This window comes from Canis lupus, chromosome 22, assembly GCF_048164855.1.
Source record: "Canis lupus baileyi chromosome 22, mCanLup2.hap1, whole genome shotgun sequence".
Taxonomy (NCBI): domain Eukaryota; kingdom Metazoa; phylum Chordata; class Mammalia; order Carnivora; family Canidae; genus Canis; species Canis lupus.
The window spans coordinates 40,707,067-40,729,249 of NC_132859.1; the positions used below are offsets into that span (position 1 = coordinate 40,707,067).

Here is a 22,183-nt window from a genome sequence, read left to right on the forward strand (position 1 = left end):
TACTGACATTATGCCTCCCCTCCCCCAAGTAAAGGAAGAGGTAGGTTTACCTCCAAAGGACACACGGTATACTGATGGTAGTTACTAGGGAAACCTGCCTATTTGGCACTCCTCTGCCATCCAACTAGATTCTAATGTACTTTGGTTTGAAGAAGGAACTAAACAAAGTAGTCAGTGGGCAGAATTGTGTGTTATGGATTGTGTTGACACATGAACGCCTGCCCACCGATCTGGCTACTGACAGCTGGGCAGTTTGGAAAGGGTTGACAACATGGATGCTGTAATGGCACAAAGGAAGCTGCACTACATTAAATAGAGCCCTGTGGGGAGCAGACCTATGGAAAGATATTTGGGGTATATGTGCTAAACCCGATGCAGCTAAGTACGGTATGTGTCCACTCATTCCCTACCCACAGTGCCAGGCAATCATGAAGCAGATGTGTTAGCTGGGGCGAGAGTCCTTCTGCTAGAGGAAAAATTGTCTCTGTCTGATGCAGTAGGATGGGTCCACTGTAAATCAGGGAAATGAGGTCCTCAAACTACTTGGGAAATAGTAAAAAGATTACATTTGCCTGTAAAATATTCTGACTTATGAGCTGTTGACAAACTGCCCCCAATACTACCTCAGGCAAGGGCTGTTGTGCCAATACCCTTGGGCATACTGGGCAGATTACATGCCCTGTTTATCACTGGCAAATAGATTACATAGGTTGTTTGCTGGTATGGGAAAGGCACAAATTATCAGTATCAATCTGGAGGATATTTTACTCTTTCTCCCCCACCCTCTAACACATGAGAAAACATGCAATAAACTAGATAGACATTTTCCCACCAAAATACCAAATGACCAATGAACACACGACAAGAAACTCAACATTATTAGCTATCAGGGAAATGCAAATCAAAACCACAATGAGATACCACTTCACAACCACTGGGATAGTTATAACCAAAAGATGGACAATAACATGTGGGTACAGATGGAGAGAAACTGAACCCTCATGCATTGCTTCTGGGAACGTAAAATGATGCAACTACTTTAGAAAACAATTTGGCATTTCCTTAAAAAGTTAAACATACCATATGATTCACCTGGGCAAATGCCCCCCAAATTGAAATCGTATGTCCTCGGGCAGCCCGGGTGGCTCAGCAGGTTAGCACTGCCTTCAGCCCAGGGCCTGGTCCTGGAGAGCCGGGATCGAGTCCCACATTGGGCTTCCTGCATGGAGCCTGCTTTTCCCTCTGCCTGTGTCTCTGCCTCTCTCTCTCTCTGTGTCTCTCATGAATAAATAAAGAAAACCTCTAAAAAAAAAAAAAAAGGAATCATATGTCCTGAGGAAAAACATGTACATAAGTGTTCTCAACAACTTTATTCATAATAGCCAAAAAGAAGAAACAATCCAAATGTTCATCAACTGATGAATGGATAAACAAAAATGTGGAATATCCATGCAGTAAAATATTTAGCCATTAAAAAGTAACGAAATACCTATTCATGCTACAGCACGTATGAACCTTGAAATCATTGTGCTAAGTGAAAGAAAGCAGATACAAAATTCCACATGTCATCTGATTCCATTTTTATGAAATGTCCAGAACAGGCAAATCTATAGAGAAAGAAAACAGACTGGTTACTGGAGGGGTCTGGGGTAGAGAGGGTAACAGAGAGTGACAGAGAAGGTCACCTGTATTTGCCATGATGAAATGTTCTGGAATCAGGTATCAGTGATGTGGTGATAGTTGTACAACTTTCTGAATATATGAAAAACCACAAAACCGTAAACTTTAAAGGGGTAAATTTTACAGTATGTGAATTACATCTCAAAGTTCTAAAACTCAAATAAGTAACAACATCAGAATTAGTGTGATATACTTAGTATAGAACAAAGTGGGACTAATCACTTTTATTTGATTGTTTGCTGTGATAATAAGGGAGAAAAGCAAAACACAAAATTCAATAGATTTCAGTAATTCATTCCACAAAAGCTAATGGAGCTCTTGCCATCCTATGCAAACTAAGGGTCTTAGAAGCTAATGGAGAGGCTTAGAAGAGGACACAGTGGGGATGCCTGGGTGGCAGAGCGGCTGAGCATCTGCCTTTGGCTCAGGGCCTGATCCCAGATTCCAGGGACCGAGTCCTGCATGGGGCTCCTTGCATGGAGCCTGCTTCTCCTCCCTCTGCCTGTGTCTCTGCCTCTCTCTCTCATGTGTGTTTCTCAGGAATAATAAATAAAATCTTTAAAAAAAAGAAGAAGAAGGAGGGAGGAGGGGGGAGAAGAAGAAGAAGAAAAGAAGAAGAAGAAGTAGAAGAAGAAGAAGAAGAAGGAGGAGGAGGAGGAGAAGGAGGAGAAGAAGGAGAAGAAGGAAGAAGAAGGAAGAAGAAGGAAGAAGAAGGAAGAAGGAAGAAGAAGAAGACGACGACACAGTGTACTGGGAGCCCAAGCATGGTTGGTTCTGCTTGTCTACCCAAGCACAGCTTATCAGAGCAGGCCACGAGCTTCTGGTCCTGGGAGCTGCAGACAGGCCTCCCTGGAAAGGGAATGACTGGTGAGATAAAGGCTAACAAGCTACCCAGGAGAGAGACACTTGAATAATTTATAGAATGAAATCACACTTTGATCTCCCAGACAAGTGAGAGCAGTTGTGCATCCTTTTGCCTGGGGCCCCAGACCGAGGGAAGGACTGGGTCAGATTACTCGGTCTCCTGCCTAATTTTATTGCAAGTTCTTCCACGCAACGGGACAGGAGAAGGTAGTACGTTAAGAAGTAGGAAGACATGAGTCATGAGTCATGCAATAGATTTTATCAGAGATTAATAAAATGAGGGGAAGAGGGATAACTATTAAAAAGTACAATCTGAGTGAGAAGAGGTGGCCCCATTTTAGTAAAGTGATGAAGATTAGAGTCACAGACTGGCCCGTATGAGGCCTGATGGAATAATGGGGCCTAGTTTGGTACCAAGTGATAGGAGAGGGGACAGTTTCAAACACAACAGCAGAGTGAGCACGATGGCTGACTCATGTCATAGGAATAGCAATACAGAGGATAGAGGGTCAAGACCACAGGGATGGGAAGAGACCAAAGTTTGGGACATGGTGGATACAGCAAGATTTTAGCCTTCATGATGGGTGCAGACTGGAACAACTATTGTTAATTATCATTTTTATCATTAGCTGTGCCTCCCTGACTCTTTTCCTCTATGAGTCTGTGGGCCTTGGGGAACTGAGGTTACACAGAACACAAAAATGCTAGAAATGTCCCCAAGACAATACAAAGTGCTGGGGAAAGGTAGTGTGTTTCAAAGAGGAAGAGGTAGCATCAGTGTGGAGATTGGGAAAGATTTTACTCACAAAGGCAGTGGCATAAGAACTTGAAAGGATGTGAAATATTTAAAAAACTGTTTCCTGATCACAATATTAATTTATTTTGAGAAATACAGAAAAATACAAAGAAAAAATGAAAATCACAAATTATTCTACAACTCAGATAAAATGACCATTAATATTTGAGGTGTATATCTTTCCTCATTTATTTACATCTATATATCTACTTACATTTGCATCTATATATCTATAAATATCTATATCTATCTATATAGACATGTAGATATTAAAACATGTTTGTGTACATATGTGTGTGTATATACACAAATGCATACTTTATATGTCAAAAAACACTTGCAATCAATAAGGATTCTGACTAGGAAACAGAAGATGAAACAGAATAAGCATAGGCAGGGGAAAAGAGCATTGGAAAGCAATGCAACATTCCAGAAAGAGCAGGAGATAAATAAGACTGGGTTTAAATCCTGCCTCTGCTTCTGTGGAAACTCAAGCAAGTTATTTAATTATGTTGATCCTCAGGTTCCTCATGTGTAAAATGGGTATAACAATATTTATGTGATAGGGCCGCTTTAATAATCAGAACCATGAATGTGTCTGGTGCATAGCAGTGTGCCTAGAGAACAGTAGGCACTGAGCATGTGTCAGGGTAGAGCGGGCTATTTGGGCAGCTGCGTGTGGCTCTGATTGCTTTTGGTGGGAGATAATTGCAGGTAATGGAGAGGTCAGAGACAACTCACTCACTATAACCCATGGATCACAAGGATTCCAGATCTCAGCTAACTTTAAGAACAAATTAGCCAGAAGTGGTAATAAATCTTTTTAAACTACTTAACAGCATACTCAATTTCTAGACAAATCACTGCATAGTACACAGGCCACAATCAGCTGTCTCACTGCAAGGGATTTCCCTATGATCAACTGTATTACAGTAGGCATAGGCCAAGGTGACTAGCTCACATTTTTAATGGTTATTCTAATATTCTTTATGCTTGAAAAATTCTTCTGACCCTCATAAACCAAAGTAGCAGAAGGACTATGATGGCCAACACTTTACTGATGATTCAGAGTGAACTTAGGCCAGTCAGATAATGTTTCTTTTCCTTTTTCTCCTGAATCAGGGTGGCAGGTTCCTGTCCCTGAGCAAAAGCATCAGCACAGAGAGAGTAATTCAGGCCATCAATTTGGGTGAAGTGTCTATTTGCATATCCGTTTTTCTACAAAGCTATAAAAGTAATTGTCCATCCATCTCTGGTGAAGAAGACCATTATTCTGTCCTCACTGTGATTTGAATCTATTTTAGATATCAGCTACATTTATGAGCCCTCAATTCACTAAGCCATCAAGGCAAACAGATGGTGCCTTGTACTCAGTGTGAGGGCAAAATGACTTGGAGAGCCTGGAGATCAGTCAACAAAAACCTATTTGCAGTGCCATTGAGGATGGCAGTGCTTCCCAGAAGAGGCACCTCATTCTCAGAGAATTAGCAGACTATAAAAATAGCCCTAAATCATTGTTGAGAGAGACAGCATGAGAGGCAGAGAGGCAATCAGTATCCAAGTCAATGGGGGAAAAGGGAGGGTGGTTTTAATAGGATGAGTGTAAAGGGTGGGTGACCAAGAGAATTAAGAAGGCACAGGAGCCCACAGACTCCATCTGGCTACTGCAGCCCCAGTAGCTGAATCGTAGTCTGTGCCACTGAGCTCAGGTACTCACCTCTGGATAGACAACCTTGAATCATTCAGTCAATATTTCCCAGAGGCCTCCTATGTGCAGGACATCACTAAGCTAGCACTGCGGGTGAGGTAAAGATCCCATGTAACAGAAGGTCTGCTGCCAGGGTGCTGGCAATCCAATGTTCACATATAACCACAGTACTCAACATTGTATTAAGTGCCAGGAAGCAGCTGGGGAGGGAGATCATGCTTATCCTTTCTGGTGGAAAGAGCTGTTTGCCTGTGATAAACAGAAAGCTTTTGCTTCCAGTAATCAATTGTGCTTTCATATAACCTAGTTCTATACCTGTGCAAAAATAATATAATCTTTTTAGTTATATAAGTTATATAAAATCTTAAGATTTCTAGTTAATCAGGATATAGAACACATAAAGCTGAATATTCTCTACTAAAGGGTGTATTTAATAACAAAATATATGGAATATAAAATTACATAAATTTTTAAGAAGGAACAATTGTGTTGTTAATCCCAAATCTAAGTGTCTTCAAAACAAAGCCAACAGGCAGGAGAGCTTCGGCTAAGTTAGGAGAGTTCTGTGCCTACCCACCCCACCTGCCATCTTCCCTGCTTCCTCCCATAAAGAACAAAAAGGGAATTTGAGGAGCTGTAATGAATCTAAGATCCATTTTTTAGGGACAACCTCACAACTTTTTATTTGAAAATATTGTCAGTGAAAACAGCCTAAGATGATGCATATGTATTTCCTTATTTGATCTGTTTAAGAGCTTTCCTATATAAATAATCTTCTTAACATCAGTGCATACAGGAGTCAGGCAAATCTGGGCCAGTATGTTCAGAGCACATTAGTATGACAGTAAAGGTAGTCTCACCTCTGCTTCAGATCTTCCCACAGAATTCATAAGGCTGGCCTGTCATTCAGTTCTCTGCTCAGATGTCTCTAATTGGATGTGGAGAAAGGAAGAAGTTGTGTCAAGGGTTTATCCAGGTTTCATATTTGGTTAATGGGATGGATAGCTGTTCCACCAACCAAGTCAGGGAATTTAGGAGAAAGTGTAAGCTTATCGGGAGGGGAATGTCCAGAGCAGGGGGAAGAAGAGGAGAGAGATATTTTAAGAGACTTAAAGTCTCTTAAAGATTGATTTTAAGATTTATTTATTTATATGAGAGACACAGACTGAGAGAGAGAGGCAGAGGCACAGGCAGAGGGAGGTTCCTCACAGGGAGCCCGACGTGGGACTCAATTCCGGATCCCGAGATCATGACCTGAGCCGAAGGCAGGCGCCCTGAGACAGATGATTAATTCAATTCATTATGGACACATTATGGAATCTATGGACTACGGAGGTAGAGAAGTCCAACACACAGTTCTAGAGCTTTAGGCAAGAAGTATGGCAGAGAGAGGACAAGAGAGCATTAGTATACAGATGAGAATAAAAAAAACTATGAGGGCACATGAGATCATCCCAAGAGGAGAAAAGAGAGTCAGAAGGAAAGCATGAGAACAGAATCCTGGAAAACACCCACATTTAAGAGACAGAGGGAGTGAATTCAGTGATAGGAACTAAGAAAGAAGGCCAGATTGGAAGAACCAAAAGAAAGATGTCAAGAAGATTCGTGGTGTCAAGTATGAGGAGTCAAGTCATATATGCGCTGATAAACTGAATTATGTCCACTGAGTGATGTCCAACACTATTCTAAGTCTCAGTAGTGTGACAGGAAGAGAAACCAGCAAACTGAGCGAACAGTGATGTAGAAATAATATACATATGTGTGTGTGTGTGTGTGTGTATATATATATATATATATATATATATATATATATATATATATATATAATTTTTTTGCTCCTAAGCCAGGGTAAGAGAAAATACAGCAATAACTGCAGGAAGGATGAAGAAGCTAGGAAGGGACTTTTTATAAATAGAAGAGTATTGGATATGAGAAGGCTGTAACAAGACAAAATACGCAAAATTACAGATGAGAGAGCAAACAGTAGACAGCTGAGGTGGCAAGAAATGATGGAACCCAGCATAGGAGTGATTAGTGTTTAGTGGGAAGAAGGTACCCAAGACCAGAAGAAATGACTGAGGTGAATGCAGATAAGCCCAAGGTGGGGGCAAAGGGAGGGGAGAGAAGTTCTCAGTGTTCTTAGTGGAAAGGGTTAATGGGGATATCAGGGAAATGGAAGATGAGCTAAGATAAATAAAAGGATTCAGGAAACTCAGAGGTCTAGAGAAGAAAAGAAATTTAAGGTTACATTGCTGGTTACTGCTTAGGAATATGACAGCAAGAGGAAGGGGGCTAGTTTAGAGAGAACTAACATGTACTGAGTGTTTGTTATGTCCCAAACACTGTTCTTGGTATCTTATTAGGGTTATTTAGATCACATGATGCCACCCCACAAGGCACTTATTAATATTCCCATTTTATTGATAAAAAGTTGAGATTCCAACAGGCTAAAAAACTTGTTTAAAGTCATAATACTAATAAGCATTCAAGTCAGCATTCAAATTCATGTCTTTTGACCACATGCATGTAGCAATTCTGGAGAGACAAACCAGTCCCCTTTCCACTCCACCACACTTTTTCCCTTGGTACTGGGTAAGAATGTTGCTGCCTAGAACATCAATAACAAATACTAAGCGCATTAGTGGAAAAACCAATTCAAGACTAAAATGTTTAAAACATAGTATGTTTGGTCACTACAGAAAATATTACTATGTAAACACACAAATCCTACTGCCATATTGGTTACTAACGGGAAAAATATTTTACATAGTTGAACGAAACCAATCATATAAAAGAGAAAGTGTCAACTGAAGAGATGAAAAGTGCCTAATAGTTCCTTGCTTCTTCTCTGCTAAAGTTCGGCTTGAGCATATTTATTATTTTTAAGCAGGTCCTTTGTAACCAAAAGACTTTAAAAAATGCAAACTGGGGACCCCTGGGTGGCTCAGCAGTTTAGCGCCTGCCTTCCACCCAGGGCGTGATCCTGGAGTCCCAGGATCGAGTCCCGCATCAGGCTCCCTGCATGGAGCCTGCTTCTCCCTCTGGCTCTGTCTCTGAGTCTCTCATGAATAAATAAATAAATAATCTTTTTAAAAATAATAATAATAAAAATTAAAAATGCAAACACATACACACAAGTGAAACTATCAGTTGTGTGTATAGCTTAGCTAAGCAGAACAGACAGAAATTCACACACACATAAACAAAGCCAGAAATGTCATAATAATATATATAGCACTTACTATATAGGCAATGTTGGGGCTTTACATATCATTTAAAGCTTCCCAAGGGCCCTATTATGTAGGTCCTATTATTGTACGAATGAAGAAACTGAGGCACAGAATGATTAAGTAACTGGTTCAATATCACAGACCTGGTAAGCAGTAAAGCAAACTCCAGAGTCTGCAGTCTTAAATACTATTATACTGCCTCTCATAAGATTTAAAAGGTGGCTGTGACTTTCCCCCTACTGGAGAGTTTTGAGACTGCATTTTAGAACTACTGATGGATGAGGTACCTCAAATTTAATGTTCTGAAATATAAGTTGTGAAAAAGAGAAACTGTCACACCCAAGAAGAACATGGTAGTCTGATAGGATCAACAGCTGCTTCTTCTGGGGAAGAAAATAACATTACTTATAAAACACTTTGACAGACTTACATAAGCAGTCCAGGGAGGGACCCAATTTTTTCTTTCTTTTCTTTTTTCTTTTCTTTTCTTTTTTTCTTTTCTTCTTTCTTTTCTCTTTTCTTTCTTTCTTTCTTTCCTTCTTTCTTTCTTTCTTTCTTTTTTTTTTTTTTTGCCACAGGAGAATCTTTTGCTTGCTTAAAAGCTTCTATCTTGCAGACTAGTTTTAAATAAAACTTTAAAACAATCTATTCATGTGCCTGGGAAGTTTGTTTTTGCTTAAAACAAACAGTTTAAGTACTATTCCATGACTCTGCAAAATGTAAAAGGTACAAAACTATAGCATATTATGAGTAGCCCTGCATGGCAGTCCTCTAACATGGAATTTTATGATGGTCTGGGCCTCAACAGTTCTTCTTGGCAACTGCTTTGTAAGGACTATTGCTTCAAAGCAGCGGTCCTTGTCAAGGAGGTAGAGAGATGACGTAGCAGCCTTCTGTACCCAAGGATATGGACTCAATACAAATAATACGAGCTACATACTGAGTAGTTTTTAATTTTCTGGCTGAGTAATACTGCTATTCACTTTCTAATCCATTGTACTTCACTACAAACTACCTCAAATGTATTGTTCTTGTCAACATCCTGCTCCAAAACCTTCAAGGGCCACCTAATAGAATATTGTGCAAATTCAATTAGTATTAAAAACCCTCCCCCAAGTAGCTTCAACCTATTTCCCATTATTCTGAGTCTGCTTTTGTCACAGTTCTGTTTTTGCCTTTCCCCCACTCACTGTCCATACTAGAGCTACAATCCCATAGCCTACTGCTATCCCCCTGCCCACTGTTTCTTCTTTCTGGAATAGTCTCTCAATTTATTTACATGCTAGTCATTCTTCAAAGGCCACTCACTCAAGCCCCAGTCCCAAGAAGTCCTCTCTGAAACTGCTCACTCACTATGGGATCTAGCTGAAGCTATATTCAAAGCACTTATCATAGACTGTCTTCCACGTTTTTCTATACTTGTTCTTTCTACCTAAAAATCGCCTCAGAGAAGCAACTAAGTCTTTAGCTTCCGAATCCAGTGCAGTATCCACCACAACATACATGTCCAGTAATTGCTGGAGGGGACTTCGAACTCTAGTTTTAAAAATATCTGCAGATATCACCAATTTGCTCCAAAGGTTTAACATTTGGTTTAGACAAAATTTCACAAAGATCACAAAGTAGTTTTAAGAAAGATATTAAAAAAAACACACACACACAACAGAAAACAAGGTAATGTAGCTTTAAGCTGGGCCTCAGCCTAAGGAGACATCTGAGTTTAGAAGCCCATTTCTTTCATAGAAGATAAGGTCATGTGAAGACTGCTACGTGCAACCTGAGAAGTTACAAAGGCTAAGAGAGGGGAAATTAGCAAAACAGGCAGATGCTTCTTGTGCTCTTTCCTTTTATAAACTACAAGTGGGTTCATTTAATACATGAGAACCCAAATAATGTTTTAACATCTTCTGCATTATACTTCTAAATGACAAAGTAAGAGTGAAATGTACATGATGTACATTTGTTACCAATTATGTCTGCGCTATGAAAGATGTAATGGTTTGTAGTCACTGTTGTTTTCTTATAACACAATATGGAATCAAGTATAGCAGAATAATTTCTTTTTTTTTTTTTAATTTTTTTTATTTATTTATGATAGTCACAGAGAGAGAGAGAGAGAGGCAGAGACACAGGCAGAGGGAGAAGCAGGCTCCATGCTCCGGGAGCCCGACGTGGGATTCGATCCCTGGTCTCCAGGATCGCGCCCTGGGCCAAAGGCAGGCGCCAAACCGCTGCGCCACCCAGGGATCCCAGCAGAATAATTTCTATAAAAAAAAACCTACATTATCTGATTGAGATATTTATCACTTACCAAGAACTTGGTTTCTACATACCGATTAGACAGAGATAATTTCTCACACAAATAAGGAAGTGTCTGCTTCCTCCCATACAATTCACAGCCCAGGAATTTTTTTTTACTGGAGTTCGATTTGCCAACATATAGCATAACACCCAGTGCTCATCCCGTCAAGTGCCCCCTCAGTGCCCGTCACCCAGTCACCCCGTCAGCCCGCCTACCTCCCCTTCCACTACCCCTTGTTCGTTTCCCAGAGTTAGGTGTCTCTCATGTTCTGTCACCCTCTCTGATATTTTCACTCATTTTCTCTCCTTTCCCTTTTATTCCCTTTCGATGTCAGAAAGCCAATTCAGAAGCACAATTATAAAGCACAGGAGTTTTTTTTTTTTTCTTTTTTTCACAGGAGTTTTTTTTTTTTTTTTTTTTATGATAGTCACACACACACAGAGAGAGAGAGGCAGAGACACAGGCAGAGGGAGAAGCAGGCTCCATGCACCGGGAACCCGATGTGGGATTCGATCCCGGGTCTCCGGGATCGCGCCCTGGGCCAAAGGCAGGCGCCAAACCGCTGCGCCACCCAGGGATCCCTTCACAGGAGTTTTTAAAGCAAAAGTTCACACTTTTCACCGCAGGCATCACGCTAAACACTACGTGCATTCCTCATTAACCAGCACCACCGTTACCCCCATCTTAGTGGGCTTTGAGAAAGAAGCCCTCGTCATGACAACGAGGTGGCCAGCCTGGGGCTAACAACACTCAAGTTTCCCTGATCTCGAATCTCATTCTCTGGAAATCAAATTATCTAACATTATTTTGATGTATACAAACCCCCTTCAGGAACGAATACGCCCACTGCTCACTGCGGCTGTTAGCCTTTGTATTTCCAGAATCACAGGAGTTAATGACTTGCCTTCCTATTCAGGTCTCTTAGGCTCTTGTGTCGTCTTATTATCTTAAATAAGTCCCTGATTATCCCTCCTTATTTTTGCAGCCCTCCAATTACTGCATCCGTTATGCTTTTCTTCATGTAACATCACTGGCAATGAACCGAAAAAATAGGTGCCTTCTTCAAGCAGCTGAAAAGCACAAATATAATAAAGGTATGGAGTTTTTAATTCATCAGCCACAGCATGAATGTTTCCTACATGTGTCTTAAGTCAATTATGTGACAGAAGATTTTGAAAATCCGGGGCCCAGGGCACTCAGTTCCTACCTGTGTGACACAGCACTGGCAATCAGCCGCATTCCGCGGTTCTATTAAGGGATTCTAACTTAGACCTGTTCCCTATGGCACAGTCGTCGATGCTTTGCACCAATTCGCCAGACGCTATCAGACGAACAAGCTAAAGGCTCTGTCCCCGGAAGTTCCCCGTCACCAGGGGCCGCTGACACTTGTTCCCTCAGAGAAACCTCCCCCATTCTGGGCGAGGTCACCGCTCCAGCGACCCCTGCTTGCAACCAATGGCTGCCCCCACCACAGGTTAAGCGCCAAGGAAGTTTCCACGAGAGGCCCGACCGCACACCTTCGGGGCAGCACAGAGCCACCAGGGTCGCGGAACGGAACCAGCGCTCCGCCGCCCCGCCGCCGCCGCCCCTGAACGCAGAAACGCCCTCCCCCGAGCCTCCCTAGGACTGGCGGCGGCCGAAACCCCTCAGGGCCCGCCCCGCCCCGCCCCACCCGCGCTCGGAACACAACGTTCACGGTGCTCGCCGTCGCTGCACGAGGGAGAAAGGGCGAGAGAAATCTGAGGTTCCGCCGGGCTAGGAGCCAGGGGCGCCGCAGAACCGCGGCCGATGAACCCTCACCGTGACGCCATCACCACGCGAGGGCCGGGAAGCCGGAGCCACCACCGCGCACACGCACTCACGCACAGGGACCCTCGCCAGCCGCTCGCTGGCCCGTGACTGGCTGGTGCCGGGTGTGGGCGGGACGAGGAGAAGCCGGCAGCGTGCGTCGCTCCAGTCAATCCCGGACCCGCCCCACCCACCGCGCACACGCACGCACCCCCCGGGACCCCCGCCAGCCACTCGCTGGCCTGTGATTGGCTGGTGCCGGGTGTGGGCGGGACGAGGAGAAGCCGGCTGCACTGCGGGCGTGGGTGAGAGCCAGAAGCCGGTTGGAGTGTGGGCCGAGCGTCGTCTTTGGTGAGTGAAGCGTGAGGGAGCCTTGGGAGCCGAGGACGCCCGACGGTGAGGCGGGAAGAAGTGCGGCCGCGCTTGGTTGGGCCGAGAGGGCCTTGGGAGTGGTGGGGGCCGCGGGACTGGGAGGAGGGGAGCGATGCCCGAGTTGAAGGGGGGCGAGGTGGGCTTGGCGGTCTCGGCCCGACCTCGAGGATGAGGGAAAGTTGCCGGATGGGGGGGGGGGGGGAGTGGGGGCGGTCCAGAGACCAGGCCTAACGGCCTGTCGGCTGAGGGGATGAAGCAAAGGCTCGTGGATGAGTCGTGGCCGAGGAGAGGGAAGACCCGCGAACGGGGTTGGGGCCGACCTCGGGCAGCAGGTCGCGCGGCAAGTACCGGGAGCCCCGGAGCAGGGAGCCTCCCGGAGAGCGGGCCCGCGCGGTGGGTGAGGAAGGATGGGCGGGGGGGGCCGAGCGCTCCGGCGGTGGAGTCCCGACAAGGTCACAGGAGCAGAGAGGGCAAGAGGCTCGAAAGGCTGAGGGCGGAAACCGCACGGCCTTGTAACTTCCCCACGACCCCGTGGTTCCTCCCACCCTGGTCGACCCCCTCCTACCCTGGGAAGGTAAGAAGGCCTCGGGCCCTGTGTAGGGCAACCGTGACGGGATTTACATTTCTTCCTGAAAGCTAGACCCGCCGGTGAGGGTTAGAAAGCAAAGCGCGGGTCTAGAATTTGGGAGCAGCTGAAATAATTTCGACAGTGCTACTCGCTTTTCACGCTCATCACGAGTGTGGGCAGCAGCTAGTTCCGGCTCGGGGGTCATCGCCACCTCACGACTCAGGCTTCCAGAAGTACCCAGGCGCTTTCGAGTTTAACCGGTTTGGATTGAAAAGTCCAGACAATTGAAGTGGCACCAGGCCCCAGCATGACACATGTATTTGAATACTCTGTATCGGGGAATCTCTTAACTTCCTTGTGTCCCAGAGTCAGTTGAAGGGGGCTTCTTAAATAAAATACAGATTCCTCGGGCCCTGCCCGAGACCCTCTGAATCGGAATCTCCAGACTGAGGCCTTTTAGTCCTTTTAAACCAGCTGACAGGTAACTGATGGAAAATCAAAGCTTGAAGCCCTTGTTCCTGTGACCAAAATGACAGGGTGTGAAGATCCTTCAGTCAGTCTGTTACAGCACCTCAAGCTGGGCAGCTCATCTTCGCTGATGTCATTTCTAGGTTCCCATGCGTTTGGAAAGGTCTGCAGTGGTATCTTACTAAGTTTAGAGAATAATTAGTATTTTCAAACTGGCTTTGAATATCACCCGGTCGTTGGTGCCCCTTTTTGTACCTGTTCAACTTTTTGACAGAGATCTGGGTCAATTGCTATGGGTGGATGAGAAAATTAAAGGAAAATCTGGAAGTGGTGCTAGTGAAAAAAGATCTATTCAAAGCACAGTTGAAATTGGTGGATGAGTTAAGTCACTGGAGAAGAAAGTTTCATTTAATTTTAGGAATGATTTGCATCTTTTTTTTACAATTCGAAGAAAAAAAATGCAGAAAAAAATTCCTGTTAAGGAATAGATTTTAATATTTCTCAGATCAAATATTTTACCAGCATTATAAGATTGATGCTTGGCAATATATTGTCAAAAGAACTCTGGACTGTTTGGGGAGATCTGAGTTCTTTTTTTTTTTTTTTAATTTTTATTTATTTATGATAGTCACAGAGAGAGAGAGGCACAGAGACACAGGCAGAGGGAGAAGCAGGCTCCATGCACCGGGAGCCCGATGTGGGATTCGATCCCCGGTCTCCAGGATCACGCCCTGGGCCAAAGGCAGGCGCCAAACCGCTGCGCCACCCAGGGATCCCGAGATCTGAGTTCTAATCCTCCCCTCTCCGGTTGAGCAGTTCATATAACCCTTCAAAACCCTTTTTCCATCTGTAAAATTAGGCTGTTGGCATGGATTAATCATCTGGGTTGTTACTCTCAAATTATATGATTCATAGTTATTGATCCTGTTACTTTAAAAGTTAGCCATTTTCAACTGGTCTGGCTGTAAATCATAAATACTTGGGAAACTTTCAGCTGGTAATTAGAGAATTACCAAATCTTACGTGCCAGGAGTGTTAGGAATATATGGTATATTAGAATTCATGAGATGGTATAAAAATAAAACTTGAAGTCTAGTGTAATCTATGGTGTATGTTGGACTTTTTATATTCCTCTTTATTAATTTTATCTTCAAATGTGCTATAAGATGGTCTCAATCAGAGACAGGTTATCATTAATCACTGAAAGCAAATAATGACCACATGGTTTCCCCACACCCTTATTCTTACTCTGATCAGAAAACCAGATCAAATATCCTACCCGTACAAACTTCAGTCTGTATCATAGGTGAGGAATGGAGATGAGTGGATTTTCTTTTATATATAGGAGAGAGACTGCCATCCCCACCTTCCTGCAGGAGGGAGGGAAAAAAATTCTGTTGACCTGTTGAACAGTTATACTGATCCAGATAATTCCCAAATAACTTCTTAGTTTAAGAATAATTAAGCAAAGGAAGAAAGAATGCATATATCTACAAAAGGTGCTAGTTTTTAAAAGTGGATTATGTTATATAATAGTTTTGTCTCTTGTGGTTGCAAGGAACCAAGACCTGCTCAAGTTATCATTTCTTCCTTTATGAATTAGAATTAAATAAGCACTTAGGGACATCTAGTTTGGCATTTTTCTTACTGAACACTTAAACTCTACAAATGTGCATACTTGTTACTGTTTTCACTAAATCTTACTAAATGAATTAACTGAGAATAATTTTAATTGTTGAAATATATTATTTTTAAATTTATTCAAATATTCTGTGGTATGCTTACTACATGCAAAGCATCATGGCAGGTAGTGGAGATAGATACAAGCAGGGCAGGTATAGCCTGCTTGCTTCAAGGATTCTAGCAAGAGAAACAGTTAAGCAAGTTTTATAAGAGTTTTTTTTTTTTTTAGGGAAAGCATGGGATCCTATAGGACTGCATAGTCAAAGCAATGATCATAAACTTAGAAAGTCCAGGGAGACTTCGAGTGGAAGTCAGTTAAGGTAAGAACCTGAAAAATGGGAGGAGTTAGCTAGGAAAAAGAATATCTGAAGGAGATGAAGAAAAGGGAGCAACAGTGTTAGGCAGAGAAATCAGATTGTGCAGAGGCACTGGAGTATAGAGAACCTTTTTTTAGAACTTTATTATTATTATTTTTTAAGATTTTATTTATTTATTCATGACAGACACAGAGAGAGGCAGAGAGAGAAGCAGGCTCCATGCAGGAGCTTGATGTGGGACTCTATCCCAGGTCTCCAGGACCACACCCTGGGCCGAAGGCTGAGCCACCCGGGGATCCCCCATTTTTAAGAAATTTAATATGATTTGATTGTGGGGTTCATTGGCAAGAAAGGTGGAAGGAGGAGTTGTTATAAATTGTTATGACCTTCGGAAACTAATGGTTAGTTTTGAAAGCAACAAATAAGCATACACTAGCCTAAAATATAATGTTTAATCTCTCCATCTAGTCCAATCTCTTCTTTCTTGAGGGCCAGTCTTAAATATTTCTTTGTGAAAGTTCCCAAACGTACTTTAGCTAAAAGAACCACACTCTGAATTCAGTTCCTCATTCTCTGTTATGCTCTTGCAAGTAATCATACTCTATCCTGTCCCTTTAAAAAAATATATCTAATGTTTAACATCACATTAATTATTTCAGTGGTTTTTTTGTTCTAACTCCTCACATACATAGTGTTTTAAACCTAGAACTTGCTAACCCTTATATATGATAAAAGCTCAGCAAGTAGGGCTTTAGTCAGTTAGCAGGTATCAGTACTAAAAAAGAGAGGGGATCCCTGGGTGGCTCAGTGGTTTGGCGCCTGCCTTTGGCCCAGGGCGCGATCCTGGAGTCCCGGGATCGAGTCCCGCGTCGGGCTCCCGGCATGGAGCCTGCTTCTCCCTCCTCCTGTGTCTCTGCCTCTCTCTCTATGTCTATCATAAATAATAAATAAATAAATATTTTTTAAAAAAAGAGAAAGGCTAGTTCTAGTTAGAGTTTCCTCTTACTTTAAAAAAAAAAAAAAAAAAAAAGAGTTTCCTCTTACTTTAGATGTGTGATGCTGTACAACTCCCCTGGTATAAGGTTTCCTTTTCAGATCAGTGGTATTCTTCCCAATAGGGATGGGGGCTTGGAAGGATGATTTCACTTTTCAGACTAAGCACTATGCCTCCCTTAAAGTTGGATTTTCTTTGAGGGTCCTACCTCTACTTAAAACCCTGGAATAGCAAAGTGTTGAATGAGAGTTTTTATTGAAGGGAGTATGATTCATGATGTACATGAAAAACCCAGAAGTGAAGGTAGGATGTTATGTGGGTAGTGGGATGGGCAGTTGACTTTTGAGTTTATTGTAACTGACACTAATCAGACTTGTATACTTAACATACTATGCTTGACTCCCTTTTATCTGTGGGTAACGTTTACAGGCAGTTTAAATCAGCTCAGTGAAGAAGGAAGTATATACATATTTATTGTGACCAAGGTTGAAACTGAATTTGTCTTCTCGTTATTATGAGACACCTATTAAATAGCTTCCTATGTAAAAGGAGAATGGAGCCTTTTTTGGTCTCTGTGGTCATGGAAATGAATCTTTTTTTTTTTTTTTCCGGCCCCCTTATCCATATAATGATCAGGCTAATATCTTGCCTTTTTTTGGTACTGCTTAAAGGAGTAATATAAAAGAAGGTAGAGAATTTCAAGAGGGAGGCCCAGGGAATACAGGGTATGTAAAGGAAAGGAGAGCTGAAATTTAGGAGGTATTCATTCATTGAGAAGACCCTTAGGGTCGTTTTCTTTTCTTTTCTTTTCTTTTCTTTTCTTTTCTTTTCTTTTCTTTTTTTTCTTTTCTTTTCTTTCTTTCTTTCTTTTCTTTCTTTCTTTCTTTCTTTTCTTTCTTTCTTTTCTTTTTTCTTTCTTTCTTTCCTTTCTTTCTTTCTTTCTTTCTTCTTTCTTTCTTTCTTTCTTTCTTTCTTTCTTTCTTTCTCTGCAGTGATGTTAAAAATAGTAACCCTAAGTAAAAAAAATTAAAAGGCTATATTATGTTCAATTGAATATAAATTATACTTAAAAAGAGGCGTTTCTAGCAATAGTATTTAATATAAAAGCTTTGTCCTTAAAAGAAGTAAATAATGAGGGCAGCCCCGGTGGCGCAGCAGTTTGGCGCCACCTGCAGCCTGGGGTGTGATCCTGGAGACCCGGGATCGAGTCCCACATCAGGCTCCCTGCATGGAGCCTGCTTCTCTCTCTGTCTGTGTCTCTGCCTCTCTCTCTGTGTCTATGAATAAATAAAATCTTTAAAAAAAAGAGAGAGAGAAGAAGTAAATAATGAACTCAGTAGAAGTTTTGGTTGTTTAGAAAGGCTATAATCTTTTCCCCAAAACAACCACCATTAATAATAGAGATTAGTGTAATAGGTTAGGCACCATATCAGAGGTGAGAATGGAAGCCAGATGCCATGTTGGAGTCAGTCTCAGTTGTAACCAATAAAAACTACACTTAGAGGCATTTAGGATATTCAGCATGGTTTGAAGAGACAGTAAGGAATATTTATTGGTTTGGTTTGAGTGAAGATGTTAAGTTGAATTTAGGGTGAAAATAGCCAGAAAATCAATGGTTACTATTTTAATTGACAAAAGTTATTTCAATTAAAAAAAAAAAAAACTTTCCCTGTTATCAGTGATGTGGTGTTAAAAAGGAATTGATTGGGGTTCCCCCAGTAGCTCACTCTATTAAGCATATGACTCTTGATGTCAGCTCAGATCTTGATCTCAGGATTGTGAGTTCAAGCCCCACACTGGGGTCCATGCTGGGTGTGAAGCCTACTTAAACATAAACAAATAGGAATTGGTTGTATGGGATAAACATCAAAACAATAGGGATAAATACAACTCTTCCTAAAGGTAGCTGAGCGTTAAAAATACATTTAGTTTCTAAAAAATTCTTTTTAAACTTCAAGGATAACCTACCAGATTTTTATGTGGAAACCAGAATGTTTTAATTACATCCAGCTGGGCAGCCCAGGTGGCTCAGCGGTTTAGCGCCGCCTTCAGCCCCTCAGGGTGTGATCCTGGAGACCCAGGATCAAGTCCCACATCAGGCTCCCTGCATGGAGTCTGCTTCTCCCTCTGCCTGTGTCTCTGCCTCTCTCTCTCTCTCTCCTCTCTGTGTATTTAAATAAATAATAAAAAATCTAAAAAAAAATAATTACATCCAGCTATTTAGTGTTCTAGATGTTTCTAACAGCAGAACCTCCTGGAAATTCTCTTTCAGGAGGATTCTTCAGTCACAATGTCAACTGGCACAGATGTTTCTCTTTCTTCATATGATGAAGATCAGGGATCTAAACTTATCCGAAAAGCTAGAGAGGCACCATTTGTTCCCATCGGTAAGTTTGACTTTAATATTCTAATGAGTCTGTTGTAAGTTTTAATACAGGGGAAGTGTGGTCAACTTGTTCATCAGCTGCATCCTGAAAGCATTTGTTTCATTGTCTTCATATATTCTTGAAATATCTGAGATTGGCTAGATATACCTCTTTTTACAAATTTCTGTGTGCAGCCTTCTTTTATTGACTCTTATTTCATTAAATGTGTGTGATCTCAACTACCCTCAGTCTCAATGATTTGCTAGAAGGACTCAAAAGACTCAAAAAAAGCTTACACTCACAGGGTTTATTACAGTCTGTGCTATATTAACTGATTCCCTTCAGGGAAGGAAGTAGGACTTAGAGGAAGCATTCCTTTGGCACTCTTAAAGCACCTACAGGCCCCACAGCCCACATTTTGAAGATGATCTTAACGTTCCGAATCTGCTACTGTTTGCTGCCGATTATGGTTTTTTGGTTTTGAGGGAGAAAACTAAAGACTCAATTTGTATGTTAGTTGATTAATAGTCTTATAAAACATCCTCATAAAAATAGTAGAAAGTACATTGATTGTAAAGTCATTTTGGTTCTCCGACCCCATGCATATGACATATGTGACGATTTGTTTTACAGGAATGGCGGGGTTTGCAGCAATCGTCGCATATGGATTATATAAATTAAAGAGCAGGGGAAATACTAAAATGTCTGTTCACCTGATCCACATGCGTGTGGCAGCCCAAGGCTTTGTTGTGGGAGCAATGACTCTTGGTAGGTTTTTGCAGGAAACTTTCAAGTTTGTAATTCCCATTAATAGATTTCTTTGTAAATAAAACAAAGTAGATTCTTTTAGCTGACTTTGAAGTAGTTTGTAATGTCACATATTTATTCTCACATAAAAATTGCATTAATAAAATAGTTCAAATAGTGACATAGTTTTAGTCTGTGATACATCCTACTAGTTTTAAAGAAAGAAAAGGCAATTCTGTTCATTACAGAGTTTATAATTTCACTGGAGTCCAGTTATGTAAATAGGGTTGGTAGTAAGATTCATTATCTGGGAGACATATGGTTGGTTGCTGTTTTACTGAATTTTTGAAAGTGGGAGAGTTTGGGTTTTAAAGAACCCAAAGGGGTGGGACAGGGAGAGAGGGAGAGAGAATCTTAAGCAGCCTCCATGCTCAGTGTGGAGCCCAACATGGGGCTTGATCTCACAGCCCTGAGATCATGACAGCCAAAATCAAGAGTCAGATGTTTAACCAACTGAGCTATGCAGGCACCCCTGAAAAGATTTTTTTAATGTAGGTATTACATTCTTTTATTGGCTTTATATTTCGTTGCTGTGTGATATCAAATAATACCAAATAAAGTCAAGAGTGACTCCTTTTAAAGTCGTAATGTAAGTACTGATTGTTCTTTAAAACAAATATTTCAGTAGTCTGAACTAGTCATACTAGCCTTGAGCTAGTTAGGAACCCATATAAAAAGAATTTCAGAAACTTGAATAGTTTAAGAAGGCAAGAATAAGCAGCCTTGGGTCATCTTCACCTTGTAAATATTGCATGTTAGTAAGATGCTACTTTTAACTGTCTTATGAACTGTTTTTAATCTCCTTAATATTGTGGGAAATATTTAAATGCTTAACTAATATTTCTTTTTCCTTTAGGTATGGGCTATTCCATGTATAAGGAATTCTGGGCAAAGCCTAAACCTTAGAAGAAGAGAAGCTGTCTCGGTTTTGTTGGTGGTGCTTGCTTTTTAGTTAGGTATCTCATAGTGAGTTTTTGTTTATGTTGAAAATAAATCATTTGAATGGGTCAGACAATAATATGGTAATTTAAATATTGGCTTTTTTTCTTGCAGGTTTGATTTGCCTGGTAACCAAATTACTTGTGACCAATTAACTAGCTAGGTCATTCACGGGAGTCAAATTAGCACAAAAGAAACATGTCACTTTTAAATGTAGTGATAAAATATGCTCCTTCTTAAACTCTTCTGTTAAAATTAGTTGTAAAGAGGACAGTTTGCCAATTCTGAAGTACTCCCAATTGCTGCAGAATATCACATGCTTTTGATGTCATATAGGAATCCTATTTAACTTTTTTCTGCCTGTTTTGCAGACTGAGTACTTCAGTTTTTAGGGCTCTTAATCCTTTCAGAACAGTGCAAAGAATATAAGCTTCCCCACAACTGAAAATATGTGTATTTAAACCAAACCCAAAAAGCCGATAACAGCTGCTTAGAAGTAGTATTTATTTCAGAATCATACTTGTAAACATGAGAATAACTTAACTGTGGATCCCAGTTTAGCTTTTTTTGTAATTGCAGTTATATTTATGCTGCTGTTGTATTAGAATTTTTAAATGTCATCTTGAAATAGAAATGTGTATTTTAAGTACTAATGCAAAGGTAAATGAAAAATACTTTTTAAATGTTTGAAGTTTGTTTATTTTCTCTGTAAGAATCATAAATGTTAACAAATTACCTATATTTGAAGTGATTAATGATTTATCAGCAAGGTGGTTCGGTCAGACATTTATACACAAACTTTGGCGTACTCCAGAATGCTTTATTATACGTGAAATTTTCTCGTCTAACCTGAATTTACATTCCATGGTGATAACATGGTAAATGTAGTGTTAGTAAAGTAAGTGAACACATCAATTGCCTTGTATTTATTTCAGTTTGGAAAAAATAAATCATTCCTCAAAGTGTAACACAAGGATTAAGTTCCAAGAAAAGAGAGAATGTTTTGTATTTTTAGTAGGAATGACGGTGAAAGAATATTTATCAAGTAGGAACAATGGTTAATGTTTATTGAGTATTTACTGTATGCCACACACTGTTCTAAGTGCTTTTCATTTATAATGTCAGATTTCCTAACAATCCTAAGAGGTAAGAACTATGATCCTTATTTAGCAGAGGAGGAGACTGAGGCATAAACAGTGTAAATCTCTAACCCAGGGTCTCAGAGCTAGAAAGGGTGGCAGGTTTGGTACTGGAATCTGGGCAGTCAAGTGGTAGATGCCAACAGGTACTAGAAATGTTGG

The 22,183-nt window shown here is 41.2% G+C and overlaps 2 protein-coding genes across 16 annotated transcripts in view; one reads left to right on the forward strand and one right to left on the reverse strand.

Annotated features, from left to right (window-relative positions):
- ACKR2 (atypical chemokine receptor 2) overlaps positions 1-12,509 on the reverse strand; it is a 62,838-nt gene extending 50,329 nt beyond the window's left edge. For 6 of the 7 annotated variants that reach the window (XM_072793172.1, XM_072793175.1, XM_072793174.1 and 3 more), the window contains exon 1: positions 12,381-12,505. The gene's annotated coding sequence lies outside the window, so the exon portion shown is untranslated. Of the gene's footprint in view, positions 1-12,380 lie in introns of all 7 variants that reach the window. The other variant, XM_072793168.1, reaches the window with a different exon arrangement.
- Positions 11,563-21,797, forward strand: HIGD1A (HIG1 hypoxia inducible domain family member 1A). Of its 9 annotated transcripts, XR_012015084.1 has the most exons (6): positions 12,653-12,764; positions 15,689-15,779; positions 19,043-19,157; positions 19,770-19,904; positions 20,800-20,899; positions 20,997-21,797. XR_012015084.1 is itself a non-coding variant. In XM_072793180.1 (5 exons), the coding sequence occupies exons 3-5, from the start codon at positions 19,061-19,063 to the stop codon at positions 20,847-20,849; spliced, it is 282 nt and encodes a 93-aa protein (XP_072649281.1). In that variant the 5' UTR covers positions 12,649-12,719; positions 15,689-15,779; positions 19,043-19,060; the 3' UTR covers positions 20,850-21,797. The 9 variants fall into 9 exon arrangements, 5 of the variants coding, with proteins under 5 accessions (XP_072649279.1, XP_072649278.1, XP_072649281.1 ...); XR_012015083.1 differs by lacking the exon at positions 15,689-15,779 and having other exon boundaries at positions 12,566-12,719; XR_012015082.1 differs by lacking the exon at positions 15,689-15,779 and having other exon boundaries at positions 12,613-12,764.
- Positions 21,798-22,183: the final 386 nt, after the last annotated feature.